The sequence below is a fragment of the Solenopsis invicta genome, chromosome 6, assembly GCF_016802725.1.
Source record: "Solenopsis invicta isolate M01_SB chromosome 6, UNIL_Sinv_3.0, whole genome shotgun sequence".
Classification (NCBI taxonomy): Eukaryota; Metazoa; Arthropoda; class Insecta; order Hymenoptera; family Formicidae; genus Solenopsis; species Solenopsis invicta.
Genome location: NC_052669.1, coordinates 25,349,055 through 25,362,686, shown reverse-complemented (window position 1 = coordinate 25,362,686; position 13,632 = coordinate 25,349,055). Strand labels below are relative to the sequence as shown.

Sequence of the window (13,632 nt, the reverse complement as noted above, 5' to 3'; positions counted from 1 at the left end):
ACGATTAACGGCTCAAGAGCCGAACACGTTGCTGGGTGCGAGCGTAAAATATTGCCGCTACTATTAGTGCGATTAACGTTTCCAGCTATATCGTTTGTGTACGTGTATATGTGAATGCGTCGAGTATCTCACCCCGTATACGTGCACATGCACTTCCGTATCTTATAAATGGGCTTATAATCTGAGAACTGTTTATCATCACTATGGCAAGATTTTTCCCGATTAATATCCTTTCCATCGATTTCTTAGCACCAATTATGCGGTTAATCGCAAGCGTACCTCGCGAACTTTTTATTTTCGAGATATAGGCTCGAATCTAGTTTTTATTGTTGAATAATTCATAAAGCCAGAGAGAAACATACGGAATTATTAGATTAATTAATTGATGAGCATTAAAATAGAAATTTATTTATCTACAAGGAGAGGAAAGTTATATAATAAATTCAAGTGCGGCTGTCAGTGGCAACATGCATTTGAAAATAAGGCCATTTCGGAAAGATAATTTCAAATATGAAACCAATTCCCTCCTCTCATTACTTTGCATATATTAGTGGACTAATAATAACAAGCGCTGTTCGCTTAATTACACTAGTGTAATGCTAAATATACTTCGTGTATGATATAATTTGAAATTTTCAATTGAAATGCTCGCTTGACCAAAATTGTGGCTAATTAAGCCACAAAAGAGAATACATCCGGAAAATTTGCATATTTTCGGAATTAGTTTTTGGCGGCAATTATTTAATTTGACAATTATTCAATAATACCTTCGAGGGATATCAGATAAAAATTACACAGGAATGTGTTACATGGATTGATTTATTCGTTTTTTTTTTTTTTTTTTTTTATAGATCCTCTTTATTTTATTATATTTTATCGATGACTTTTGATGCATATATTTTAGGTATTTATTCAGGCAATATCGAGAATATCACAGATTTTTTGCCTATAACAAAAACTACTCTAATTAAATATGAACTCTTCTAATGGATTACGTTATACAATTTATACAAAATTTTATTATCAATTTGACTTTTTAATCGGCTATCTCTTACGTTCCTTCTGTATATAAATTATATAACAATAATTTCAACAACGAAAATGGACACGGGTAAACAACCTCACAATCATCCTTTGTTCGATACGCGACGTCGTAACAATCGCGATTATCAGCATCCTCAAAATTCCTGGAACGTACAACAGCATTTCTGATCTTCTAATTTCAAAAATTACACTTTTAACAATATAACATTATAATTTTCTTTAAATTTATTATAATCCGTTATAATATATTTTAAAGTTTAAAATTAAAGACGTTCAACAGGCTGTGCAAAATGCCAATGTCAAAATTCATAAATACCGATTTAATAAATTTAATATTTCAAGATTTAACATTGAAAACATTCTTACCTTAAAATAATTCGTATAGCATCTTCGATAATTGAAAATCCCGGAGGACTTAAGATCGTTTCCGCCTCGCAAATTGTGCGTAGAATGCATAATCGTCCCGGCAAGTTTTGGCTAAAGTAGATAACAATGTTAATTAATTAAGTTCAATCTTTATTCAAAATATAAGTAAAATTTCTGGGATGCCTACAGGTATACATTTAATGAAATATATTCGCAATGTTTAATAGATATTTAATAAAATTTAATTGTAAAATTAGTACTTAAATATTTATCACACGGTTGCGAAAGTCTCCCTCGTTTATTGTATTTTGAATCGTCGGTATATACATCTGCTTTAATTTCAAATCTTTTTATAAAGTAATTTGATAACAAAATTATTCTTCTTATACATTTCATCAGACATTTAAAATTATGTTTTAATCTTTTGCTCGCGACCGCTTTCGCAAACTTTTAAAAATGTCAGAGTTCATATAAAACAGTTTAAATAAAACAAAAATAACTTTCAGATGTGAAAGCTCGTGTGTGCTAACAATAAATTGTAATTTAACAAGGTCAATTAACCGAGAATATTAGATAACATGTGTATATCGTAAGACTTTGTTTATTGTAAAAATACTTTGAATTTATTGAAAATAACTTTCTTATTACCTGTCCAATGCCAATTCCAAATTGGCATAGAGTTCGCGTCTATGTCGCCGTTTTAGTTTGGACGGCCTCTTGATCGCTACTTTTCTCAAATCTTCCTGGCTAGGTATAGGCCAAATAGTATCAAACTCTAGATCCAAGTTCCAACCTTTTGGTTCATTAAGCTGAATTGCCTTGAGAAGGCTCAGGGTCATCTAAACAAGCAGTTCCATATGTACCTCGCCATACAGAACATGAATAACAAAACTGCAATTTTTGAAAGATTCAACGAAAGCAATTTAATCAAATTTAAATAAAAAATAATTAAACAGAGATTAATATTTCTGAGGAGATTGAAAAAATTTTCTTTTTTTTAAGTGCATTAGTAATTATAAAACAACGAGATATTTTCTTACGCATACTAATAAACAATTTTGACGAATAAAACATAATCGCCAACGGAAACAAGAGAAACGCGCATGTCACGATTTTATAGATTGCACGAATAAATACGATTTTAAGAGAGCACGATCGCTTTCAGGATGATTTCTCATAAAAGCGCAGTTATCGCGGTAAAATGAGGAACCTCACTCGTCTAACTGATTTAACCGATCTCGACCTCCGTAGAGCAAGCGGTGACAACCTCATAAAAGTCTAGCGTAACAAAAGATGACTCCTTCTCCACCCCCTGCAGTTCGTTGCGAACACCCAAACGTCTGACTCACCACGAAAGCGCTTCCCTTTGGAAAAGTGAGCTCCCGTCTACGTCTGAGGAAAGTCTCTCCCGACCTTTGGTCAGCGGCACTTAAGTTGGTGTCATTACGGTGACATACCGCCTCCCCCAGGAGCAACAACGGGTCCAGGATCACGGTGAAAATCAGGACGGGCCACGAGGCTCTCATTTCTCGGAATTATCCGCGCGAAAATCGCGATTCTCTCTCTCTCGCGGCGCGCGGCCTCGGGCCAGCCCTCCCGGGAGGTCACGGGACGGAGAGCATTTTCAGGAAACCCGGGAACATCCTTCGCGGTTACGTCAAAATATTGCACTCACATAGCGCGCACACGAGCAGCGGACTCGCCACGGGACGGCGTCGCTCGCTCGTCGCCGAGTCAGTGTTTGCACTGTGAATTGTCACATCTGTCTTGAAATGATCTAATTCATCGACGGACGGATATTTAAGTGGAAACTTAACACTTGCCAGGGTGATTGTCCGTGATTGACCTGACTTTTAAACAATGATGGTTGTTAATTATTGGCGACTTTGCAGTTGTCAAAATGTTTGAATTGTATTTCAACAGGTTAGCCATTATTTTATTCAATCCTATTACATAATATTTTATCGTTATATGTTTAAGAGTGCTTTGACTATATAATACCAGCTTTGTCAAAATTTAAAAAGTCTTAGATTTATATTCTTTTTCTTCTAATCAATGACAAAAAATTTTTAATGCTGAATTTTGGTCCTAAAATCACAGTTGCAGAGAATAAAATAATGAAAAATTCAAGCTATAATGGCTTACAATGCAGTGAAAATAATCATATTTTGCTGCAGTTTTTAGTAATAGCTTTTAAACGAGTAAATAGAACCAAATTAACTTTTGCATGAATATTTATTAGAATTTTACTAGTTTATACAAAAAAAAAATTTGATTTAATTCGCAGTGTAAATAAAATATTTTATTTGCCATGCAAATAAAAAAGTAAAATAAAATCTTTCCTCATCAAATTTGCAAATAAGTACAACAAAATATGATTTTACATAAGAATTAAGAGTAAACAAAAAACTTTTAAATAAAAGAATTAATAAAATTAATTGCTAAATAAAATTTGCTAAGACTTTGCGCAGATACTCAAATGTAATAATAGAACAATCTATAAAATTTTTATATTTTTGATGATGCTTTAAGATGTGATATACATCCTAAAAATGAAAATTTTACTCTGTCATAAATAATTAGGTGTGCAAAATTCATATCAAATGTGTATGGAAATTTTATATTAAATTTTGTTAATCGCGTTTTTATCTCCGCAGTCGAACTACCTCTCTGTTATCAATAATTTTTACGTACTTTGCACGCATGCGGAAATCGACTGCGAACGGGACGAAGCTATCTATTTCGCGAACGTAAAATTGTTTCTAATGCATAAGTCACGTATGCGTCGTAAACGCGAGTTAAATTTTTCGTAATTTTTCAGTCGTATATGTAAGCTCGCGTGCGGAGGACTGCTCTCGCGGTTATGATAAGGTATGTGTCCCTATCTCATACGAGAACTACATATACGTTTTGCTCTGGCATATTTTACGTCGCGGTAAGATATCTTTCCAGTGTGTGCGGCAACGGGCAGAATAAATTTCAGTCCTCGTCAAGTTTTAATATCCCTCCGTACGTATGTACGAAGCATTTGCAAAATATATTTCAATATAAAAGAGAATGTTCTACAACTTTATGACAATTAATATGATGAAAAAGATTGAAAAAAGATAAATGAAGTCTTCTAATAAACGCTAAGATGGCGAAATATGCAATTACGTTGTCTCGCAAATTTTTTCATAAAGTTATTTAACGACCAAACTGGTACCGATTTCCGGGTGTTTTCACATCATCAAGCACGACGCAGAAAAAGAGAGAGAAAGAGAGAAAGAGAGAGCTCATTAATTCTCCGGGTCTCTCGTAGACCATTAAAATCTGACAAGCTGTCCCCCATTGCGGAGTCCCCTGGCTTTTCCATGCTAATCTTGAAAAATCTCGCGAAAAGCTCGGCTGTTCTTTATGAGAGGTTCATCGGCTCTCCCGCGTCCCTCCCACTTTACCGCAGCCACCAGCGCACTAGCGAGAGAGAGCCTTTAAATTTCGTAAATCTCACGCGAAATATATTCAGGAATGGGCTGCCTGTTTTATCCAATCCCAAGGATCCGAGTGCTCTCTGACCATCTTCGCAGCTTCCATCTGCGAGGTAATTTCATTTTGGGCTTTCGGATTTCCTCGATCCCCTTCGCTCCAATTCATTTCCTTTTCCCCTTTTTATCTTTTCTTCGTCCAACGACGCGCTGCCGCTTCCACTCGGCGACTCCGCGCAGCCTTACGGCAGACCGCGTGATTTATCCGGCACTTAAAATCGAGCGATCTTCCCCGGGATTTCTGGTTAATCGCCACTACTACGTAACGCGAAGAGAATCGTCATCGTAATAAGCAGGGCAATAGATTTATGGGCCTGGACTCCCTCTCGCGACGCGGCGACAGTCCCTTTCGTGGTCCTCGATTCGCTTTAATCGCGATAAACGCCTGGAGTATCTCTCAAACTCGCGCCGCGCGACGCGCGTCTGTCCTATCCTATCCTATTCTATCCTATCCTATCTTATCCGTACTATAGTGGTCCATTTTCCTCGAGCACGCAATGTAATGCCGCTCCGTAGTCCATTTCGCGCAACAATTCTGACTCGCATTAAGGAAACCAGCAGACGGCGGACTCGTCTGTTTAGCTTGCAATAATAGATCATGTAGCCGCGGAATAATACACAGCGCGTCTCTCACGGTCGCGCGGCGCGCGGCGCGCGGCGTGCGCTTCCGCACCGCAGGCACTGAGACATCCGTCGAGTGTTGCATCGTCGTGCGCGACGTTACGATTGCATTACGCTGTGTTTGCACGTACGGTGTGACGGTAAACCATCATATAATGCAATTCCCCTCTTGAGAACGTCAGCTGCGGTAGCCGAGTTTACATCGCGTGTCATTAGCGCGAGTCCTCGTCAATTCGCGAATCGTAATTCCCGAAGCTGAAGTCACTCGCTCCCTTGGAATGTTGGGACTGACGTCGCGTTGTATCATTGCGTTCAAGTCTATCCGAAACTTCACGAGCGTCGATAACTGCTTTTCGCAGAGATTACGCGAGGCTACACGCGTGTATTGACGGAAGCGTTAGTTTCTCACTGAGGAAACGTCAAATTATGTGTAAGGGATCTATAACACTCGTTGTCTCGAAGACGGTGACTTTGAGGAAATATTACTCCTAGCGTAACATTTACACCAAATTAAAAATAAGATTTCCTTATTTATTGTATTCGCAAAAATTATCAATCTATTGAGAAAAGTAATTTTAAAAATTACATTAATATTATTCAAAAATATTTGTTATAAAACAAATAACTTGCAACATAAAGTATACAGTAATTTGCACTTTGAAGACTCTCTCTCTCTCTCTCTCTCTCTCTCTCTCTCTCTCTCTCTCTCCTCGCTTCTTCTCTCTGTGCTGAAAGTTCTGTTGTAATCCGAGCAATTTGGTAGTTACGAGGAAATTCCAAGAACGACGTTGACTGCATAATTTGAATTGCTGACGTCATTGTTGTCGACATTGTTGTCGATCTCATCACGTAGCGACGGTTACTATTATTCGCTTTTACACCACGATATTTTGCCTTCTTTCCGTTCAGCTAAAAAGACCGCGGAGTAGCTACTTAGAATGCCTCAATTCTAAAAGGTCACAGCTAGTAATTTCGCAAGCTGTGCAAAAGGAGAGATACATACCCATATAGATTAATTTACGACGGATATTTTTAAAATGCATTCTGAGATATTAAATTGTCACGTGTACAAATACGTTATTGCACATTAAATTTAATTCACCATTTTGTTACTTTTCAATATATTTATTATCGATATTTTCTTAAATAATTAAATGACGAAACAGCAAAAGCTTTTAATTTCACAAGTAAGAAATATTAAGCATTTATCTTTATATTCAAATAAATTAGAATTACAAAGAATTGTTTCGCTAGTATTTAGTCACAATTATAAACAGTATCGCAAATTTTTTACACTAAGATAAAGCAACACTTTAATCATATCTATTGCTATTTGCTTGTATAAATCTTAATTTAAATTCGATTGTTATTTGCGAGTGTTTCAAGCGCTCTAATCATCTGAAATGCCGGGAAAGCGAGTTCTTTGTAATAGCTGCTCGTGCTTGCGTGAGACGATTACGCTTGATTGCGGCAATTCAAAAGACACCTAGACACTTGGCGTACGCCTCGTTGCAATTTTCACCCAAATGATACGTTCGGTCGTACTCGGTCATCGGATCGATGTCGTACAATCCTCCAGGCAGACTGCAATCATTAATTCGTGGTTTTATTCAACATCCGTTGTATTGATATTCGAGATTTCAAACAATCTTCAGCATACAATACGAGCGAAGTGAAAAGTCTATACAAATGGAAAATATTATATTGCCCAATTCCAATTGAAGAGTTTCCTACAAACCCGAACGAATCCATTGTTTAAAAAAATCTGGTTTGCGGCAGCTAATTTTTTTGTATCAGCAACGTCAAATGTTTGTACAAAAATCAAACAGTAAACGAGAGGCTATAGGTAGTAGTAGTTATAAAATTTCCCTGCAATTTAATATACAACTCACGTGAATATAGCGTGTAGGATTTCATCGAGAAAGCTCCCCCTGCCGATGTCCTCGCGCTTACGCCCGGCTGCCTTGCAGATCGCCTTGAGAACGCAAGCTTTGCCATCCTTCCCCTGGCTTCACCGTGGACAGAACGTGAGACACGACGAAAGGACAAAGATTCGGAACAACGAGAATCGTTTATCATTATCATTCTCGTTATCGCTGTCGAGCTCGCCAAGAGTCGGCGGTCCATTCATTAAGTCCGCGATAATACCGGAGGGCAGAGGGGAGGTGTATTATCGGGCACGAAACCGAGCGCCACTGTAAACTCGGGGGTGGTTTACAATGAGCCTTCCGTCGCCCCTCGCCGCACCACACACCTGCTAAACAACCAGGCCACCGTCCTTCCCCGCCTTCCCTACTCTCTCCCAAGTCAAGCAAATACCGGCAATTAGGCTATAGCTCTGTGCAATTTGAATTAGAGTAACCGCCACTTCTGCCATCCTCGGATTAACCCCATGACTCGACTCTTAACTGAAACTTTACTGTGTGTATGTGTGCAATCTGCAGTTCACTCCTGGCCGGGAGAATACGTTTGATCGAAGATAGCGAACGTGGCAACGTGAGACAGGTGTCTGTTCGACAATCCGTGGGAATTAAGCAAAAGAGCGTGGGGGGGGGGTGACCGCGAAGGAAATTTCCCCGTCGTGTATGTGCGAGCGTGATTGACAGACCGGAAGTGCTATTTTATGCCCAGAGTTTAATAGGACAAATCTTCTGGAATTGTTTCCTTAATATTTGAATTATCCAAGTTCATTGAAACCGAGAATGTCGCTGCGAGCTTTCGTCGGCTGGACCATCATAACATTGAGATAAAACGAGACGCGAGATCTAGGACCCTCTACATATGGACAAAAGTAACATTTTGTCAGCGACGAACCTCGCTTCGACCGAATGACGGATGAAACCGCGATCTCCCGTAATCAGAATGAGTAACGGTCCGGAATTACTTACATGGATTACTTGGCGAGAATGTCTTAAGACGCTCACGGGTCACGGTACCGCGTAATTCTGACGACGAGCTTGACTATTCAACTTGCTATTCGAGAAGCGATTCTCGAAGCGCGACGCGAAATAAAGCAACGGCACGTACGCGACCTCCTCCGAGTAATACAATGCAATTTTTTTCAGACATAGTCATCCATACAGCACGGAGAGATTGCAGAAATATTTTATCGCAAAGTTGCAAAAACATTGCGATATGTTGTCCCAAATTTGCAGCATTGGTAAAGTGTTCAGCTTTAGGAATGTAATAAGTTTCTGATAATTTCAAATGCTATTATATATTAATACATTTTGGCACATATATCTTCCGGAAATATTATATGTTCCTAAATTAATTTATAAATAAGACCAAAAATTTGGTTTTTAAATTTGTCTCATTTATTTTCGTCTTCTTTAAATTCAGTTTTTAAGACTCGCCCTTTGAAGAAATTATTTTATCAAAATGTGAGTGAATAATCTCGCAATGCCTTCTATCTTGTGTGTGGTTTTTTTAATTACGATAAGTGGAACTCTGCTATATTTATCTAGCGGTACTGCTCGCTGACGAAGCAATGCTCTCTAAAATTTTTGGAGTGGAATTTCATCTAAAAGAGTAGAATTTCACTCTAAAAGTGTGAAAATCCTGCCACTCTTTATCAAGACTGGGGATTCCACTCCAAAGAATTTAGAGAGTAGGGCATTATTTTTGGGACATTGCTGCAATATTGCCGATGTAATATTGCAATAAAATCATTGCAAGTCTCTATCTTTGTTTGTCTCCGCAACATTGCATCGCGATACGTATTGTTGCCGTAAGTTTCTATGCTGTTCGAGCAAGCATCCCACATTTTTATCGTGCCTAACGGCGAGACAAAAGCGACTCGGAAAACGATTCTCCCTTATTTCTTTTTTCTGAGAAACAATTCAGAATACGTTAAAGCTGATTTCGGATGAGCTTCGACGTTTACATTCGTACATATATATCACAGTATTAGTCATGGTGGTCGTAACGACTAAATTTATTTGTACGCGACAGAGCGCGGTATCGGTAGAACGCTTGCAACGGCAGATATATCGAAAATCCGATTAAGTCAGAAATTACATCAAAATACATGCTATCTATTTGAATGGAATTGCCGAGCGGTCAATCGCGGTGCAAATATAATTGCTTCTAACAACTGCCGGGTCTCCGGAGAGGAACAAATTGTTTCCACTAAGCGTTTCCAATGAATCGAGTGCGTGCCCTATGATTCTTTCGACAATCGATCGTCCGTCCACGATCGTAACTTGGACACCGTTCGTAATCTGTACAAGAACGATTCAATTAACTTTTTTCTACGCGTCGAAGGTAATTCTGCATTAAAAGAGCAGCGAGCGAAGAAAACTTGTCTCCGAACGCGGCCGTTTGTCGCGTGATCCCCGACCGTTTTCGATCTCATTTCCACGAGACGAAATAGCCGTTCTGGAAACAGCGTGGAGCAAGAAGTCTCTTAATCCGTGCGTTTAATGTGCCCGTAAGCGCTCGAACCATGTCCGGTGAAACAGCGGGAAACGCCGGAGCGGCGCGGCGCGGCCGAGCCAGCGCGGTTTTACAGCATAATACGCCGTCAGTCATACTTGAATCATCGTCGGGTTTCTTCGGGACCATTTTCCAACCTCGAGCGACGAAAGCGCACCGCTTAATCCGCTCGCCGCTCGAGTGATCGTTTAAGAGCGTTTCCCTGCCGCTTCATCGGCCGTGAAATACATTCGTCCCGCGTGTTTCACTGGAGTTATTTGGATTTACCAAATGGTAACGTTTATTACAGTCACGCACGCGGAGGTAGGAGTAGATTTTTAGGTTTTCTCGCGCGAGAGAAAGAGAAACGTCGATTACATCGATGGTTGCCGAATGACTACCCATTTTAAACTTCCGGCACGTTGTGATTTTTCCTCCTAAACGAGAGGCAGCTCGCATTGGAAAACAGAAGCACTTTCCGCGACGCAGATGAGAAGGCAGCTTTCCAATAACGTTTCGCGTCTATTTTTCTTCGTGAACCAGGAAGCAGCGAACTTGCCCGACAAGTCGCTGAAACAAAAATCTCACGATAAGTCTCACCCTTCGTTCAATAGAATTACCATTTTTCCATCAGGACCTTCCACTCGAGAAGGAGGATAAATCTGATCAGTACAGGAGACTGAAATAGACTCAAACGCGAAATAAAACGATGAAATATTCGATTTTCCTGCCGAACGGCGAAGTATGTCATAATCGTTGCAATAGCGTATTCATATTTTTCCTCGCACTGGAGATAAGCTTCTACTTTATTTCCGCATTATTGGAATAATTTGCGTGACACTTTTTTTTTTTTTTTTTTTTTTTTTTTTTTATAGAAGCCGCGCACAATCGTCGGTAATTTATACGGAGTGAGAAGAGGAAACGGTGCTTTCCCCCGCCTTTCCTTGTCTTTGTCCGCCCTTCTTACTCACGTTCTTAGCATTAGCTCCACTTTACGGTACAGCTCTCTTCTGCTCCGACGATGATAAACCTCGGCTGGCTTCCCGTACAGCACGGTATTTCTATAGGGTAGTTCCCACGCCAAGCCGGCGGTAACACCGATGGTAAACATTCCTTGGGGCTTCGAAAACGTGCTCATGGTTAGACAGTAGACGAGCTGCGCAATAATAGTGGACAAATGAAAGGAAGTTAACGTCAAATTAAATTTTGTGAAATTGCAAATAAGAAGTAATATTTGCTTTTAAATGTCAAGGGAGAAAACGTGGGAGAAAGAAAAAGAGAGAGAGAGAGAGAGAAAGTTATTAATTAACTTTTCTTAAGTAAATTAATTTAAAAATCATAAATTATTTTAATATTTACAGTCCAAAACGTGTGTGTGTAATTCACGCGATAGCACATTTTACATATTAATTTAAAACTGTACATATTAGAGATCAATATCCTTCTTTTCACAAAGCTCGTTATTATTCCATATTGCTCCGCTTATTGGAGTCTTTTCAAATGTTACCCATAAGGGGAGTTCCGTTTCATCTAGCATATGAAATTTCCTAAGCTAAGCTGTATTGAGAGTTTATGTTACGTCATAATATACAATTTCGCGCAACGCGAAACTTTCACAAGCTCGTATCGACCTGTCTGGCGCATTTAGCGCAAAAACACGAGAGAGAGAGAGAGAGAGAGAGAGAGAGAGTAGAAAGATTATGGTTTCATTTTAATAACGAAAGCCCAGACTCGAAAGCGAGCGTAACAGGTGCGTTTATCCTCCTATACATTTTCGAAGTTTATGCATCACAAATTCTCAAACGAAAACTTGACGCAAAGAGGAGTAGTAATTGCCCCGTTTCCGCGGATGAAGCGTTTCCTTATCGAGGTACGAGCTGTGTAAAATAAAAGTTTATCTTACTTGAACGTTGCTGCCTTGAGGAAATACCAGATACTTAATTCCAACGTCCCTCCCGGATCTTACAAGCGAATTGTTCGGAAACGTCATCGACGTCGTCGATCCTGCGAAACGACGAGGTACGAAGACGCCGAACAGAATAAAGTAGCGAAGATGATTGATCAGCATCACCGCGCGGTACGAAAATTCCGTCTTCTATCGAACGGAGCTAAAGTGTTAATCCCAACGATAGAATGGGTTTGAGTGCGTGATCGTTGCTCGCTCCCGAGAAACAAGCGCTAACGAACTACATCCGTCTGCGAAAAGCAACGGTACTCTATTACTGCTCTAACGATGAGTAAATGGAGAATAATTTAATTCTGTTTTTTATTTCCCCGGGAGAAAATAAGAAACTTAAAAAGAAAACTTGGAGTACTTCGCATAAAAGCGTTGTGCTTTATGTTAATTTAAGCAACTGGATGATGAAATTGAGAATATGAAATATCTAGACTAAAAATGCATTTGGTAAGTGCTCCGAACATTTTCCATGTAATATGCAAATGCATCCTATTACGCATCCTATTCCTATTAGCAACTTCATCAACCGTTCTTTCCCGCTTTTTATTGCATTTCTTTAAATTTAGCAGGATTATCTCTTTAAACCATTATTGTCTGAATATTATCTACACAATATACATATAATAATGCAATTAAGAGTATCAAGCAACCTGCAAGAATAATTAACATTTTAATTAGTTATCGATTACATTAAAGTAAACCCTAAGCTGATTAAACATTAATCTAATTGAAATTATTGCCAACGGAACATAATTTATGTATATATTTTTTTAAACAATATTTTAATTTATCGCAAAAAGCTGACAACACTCATCGAAAATTTTCCTTCAATTTACTCGCGTAACAAATGTTCAACATTTCGCAGATAAAACACAAATATTAACTATTCTCGTACGGCGTTTTTAGACCCCACACTGCAAACGTTCCTCTGTAATAATTTAATTATCTTTGGGATAAATTTCCTGCTAAAATAACTGCAACGCTAAACCGAGCGCGCGGCATATTATCGAATCAGATGCATACCAACAATCTAATTTAGGCCAAATATATTACATATATCGCGAAATTATATCGAGCGCGATGCAACAAAAGCGATATACGCGTGTGAATGCGATGTAACGCGGGAATATTCCGCGTATCCGAGTTACGATAAAAATGTCGTTCTGAGAATATCCGGTTTTACACTTCTCACGACGATGACAATATCTTTTTACGCGGCATTTTATAACGGACGTCGGGTGATTATCTCAGGATTTTCTGGTTGTTAGTTAAAGTATTACGTCAAGTGGCCGCCGGGCTGCCTTGTTAAACATCGTTAATAAACAAGCTTGCAGTTTACGCAGCGAAAGCTCATCAAGTAAATACAATTATGTGCTTATGTTTGCGACTAGTCCGCGCCGCATTCGCGCGTGACAAATACCGACGAATGGGGTACGGAAAGTGCTCGCGTGATGCAATGCAAAATACCCGTCGAGCGCATATCGATTAGACGTTTGTTACAATACGAAGATATATTTGGCATATTTTATTTCTATTGAAAAGAAAAAAAAATAGAGGGAGAAAATCAACGGACGGACCCTCCGTCGGAGCACTTTACAGAAATGAACCATAAATCGACGGGAGCCCGGCGACCATTTTATTAATGCAAAACGTCGTGAAATTATTCGAAACCGTGCCGAAATGAATTACACGTTGCGGAAGTAA

General features: G+C 39.1%; 2 protein-coding genes across 2 annotated transcripts; both read right to left on the bottom strand.

The window, feature by feature from the left end:
* Window positions 1-1,048: 1,048 nt before the first annotated feature.
* LOC105200560 lies at window positions 1,049-3,165 on the bottom strand. Its single transcript, XM_011168192.3, has 4 exons — window positions 2,760-3,165; window positions 2,059-2,249; window positions 1,411-1,521; window positions 1,049-1,187 (listed from the first exon to the last, which is right to left on the bottom strand). Exons 1-4 carry the CDS (start codon window positions 2,934-2,936, stop codon window positions 1,052-1,054), a joined length of 615 nt encoding a protein of 204 aa, XP_011166494.1. The 5' UTR covers window positions 2,937-3,165; the 3' UTR covers window positions 1,049-1,051.
* Window positions 3,166-6,939: 3,774 nt separating this feature from the next.
* Window positions 6,940-12,119, bottom strand: LOC105200561. The gene is made up of 4 exons (XM_011168194.2): window positions 11,875-12,119; window positions 10,943-11,127; window positions 7,448-7,564; window positions 6,940-7,139 (listed from the first exon to the last, which is right to left on the bottom strand). The coding sequence occupies exons 1-4, from the start codon at window positions 12,037-12,039 to the stop codon at window positions 7,031-7,033; spliced, it is 576 nt and encodes a 191-aa protein (XP_011166496.2). The 5' UTR covers window positions 12,040-12,119; the 3' UTR covers window positions 6,940-7,030.
* Between the last annotated feature and the right edge of the window lie 1,513 nt (window positions 12,120-13,632).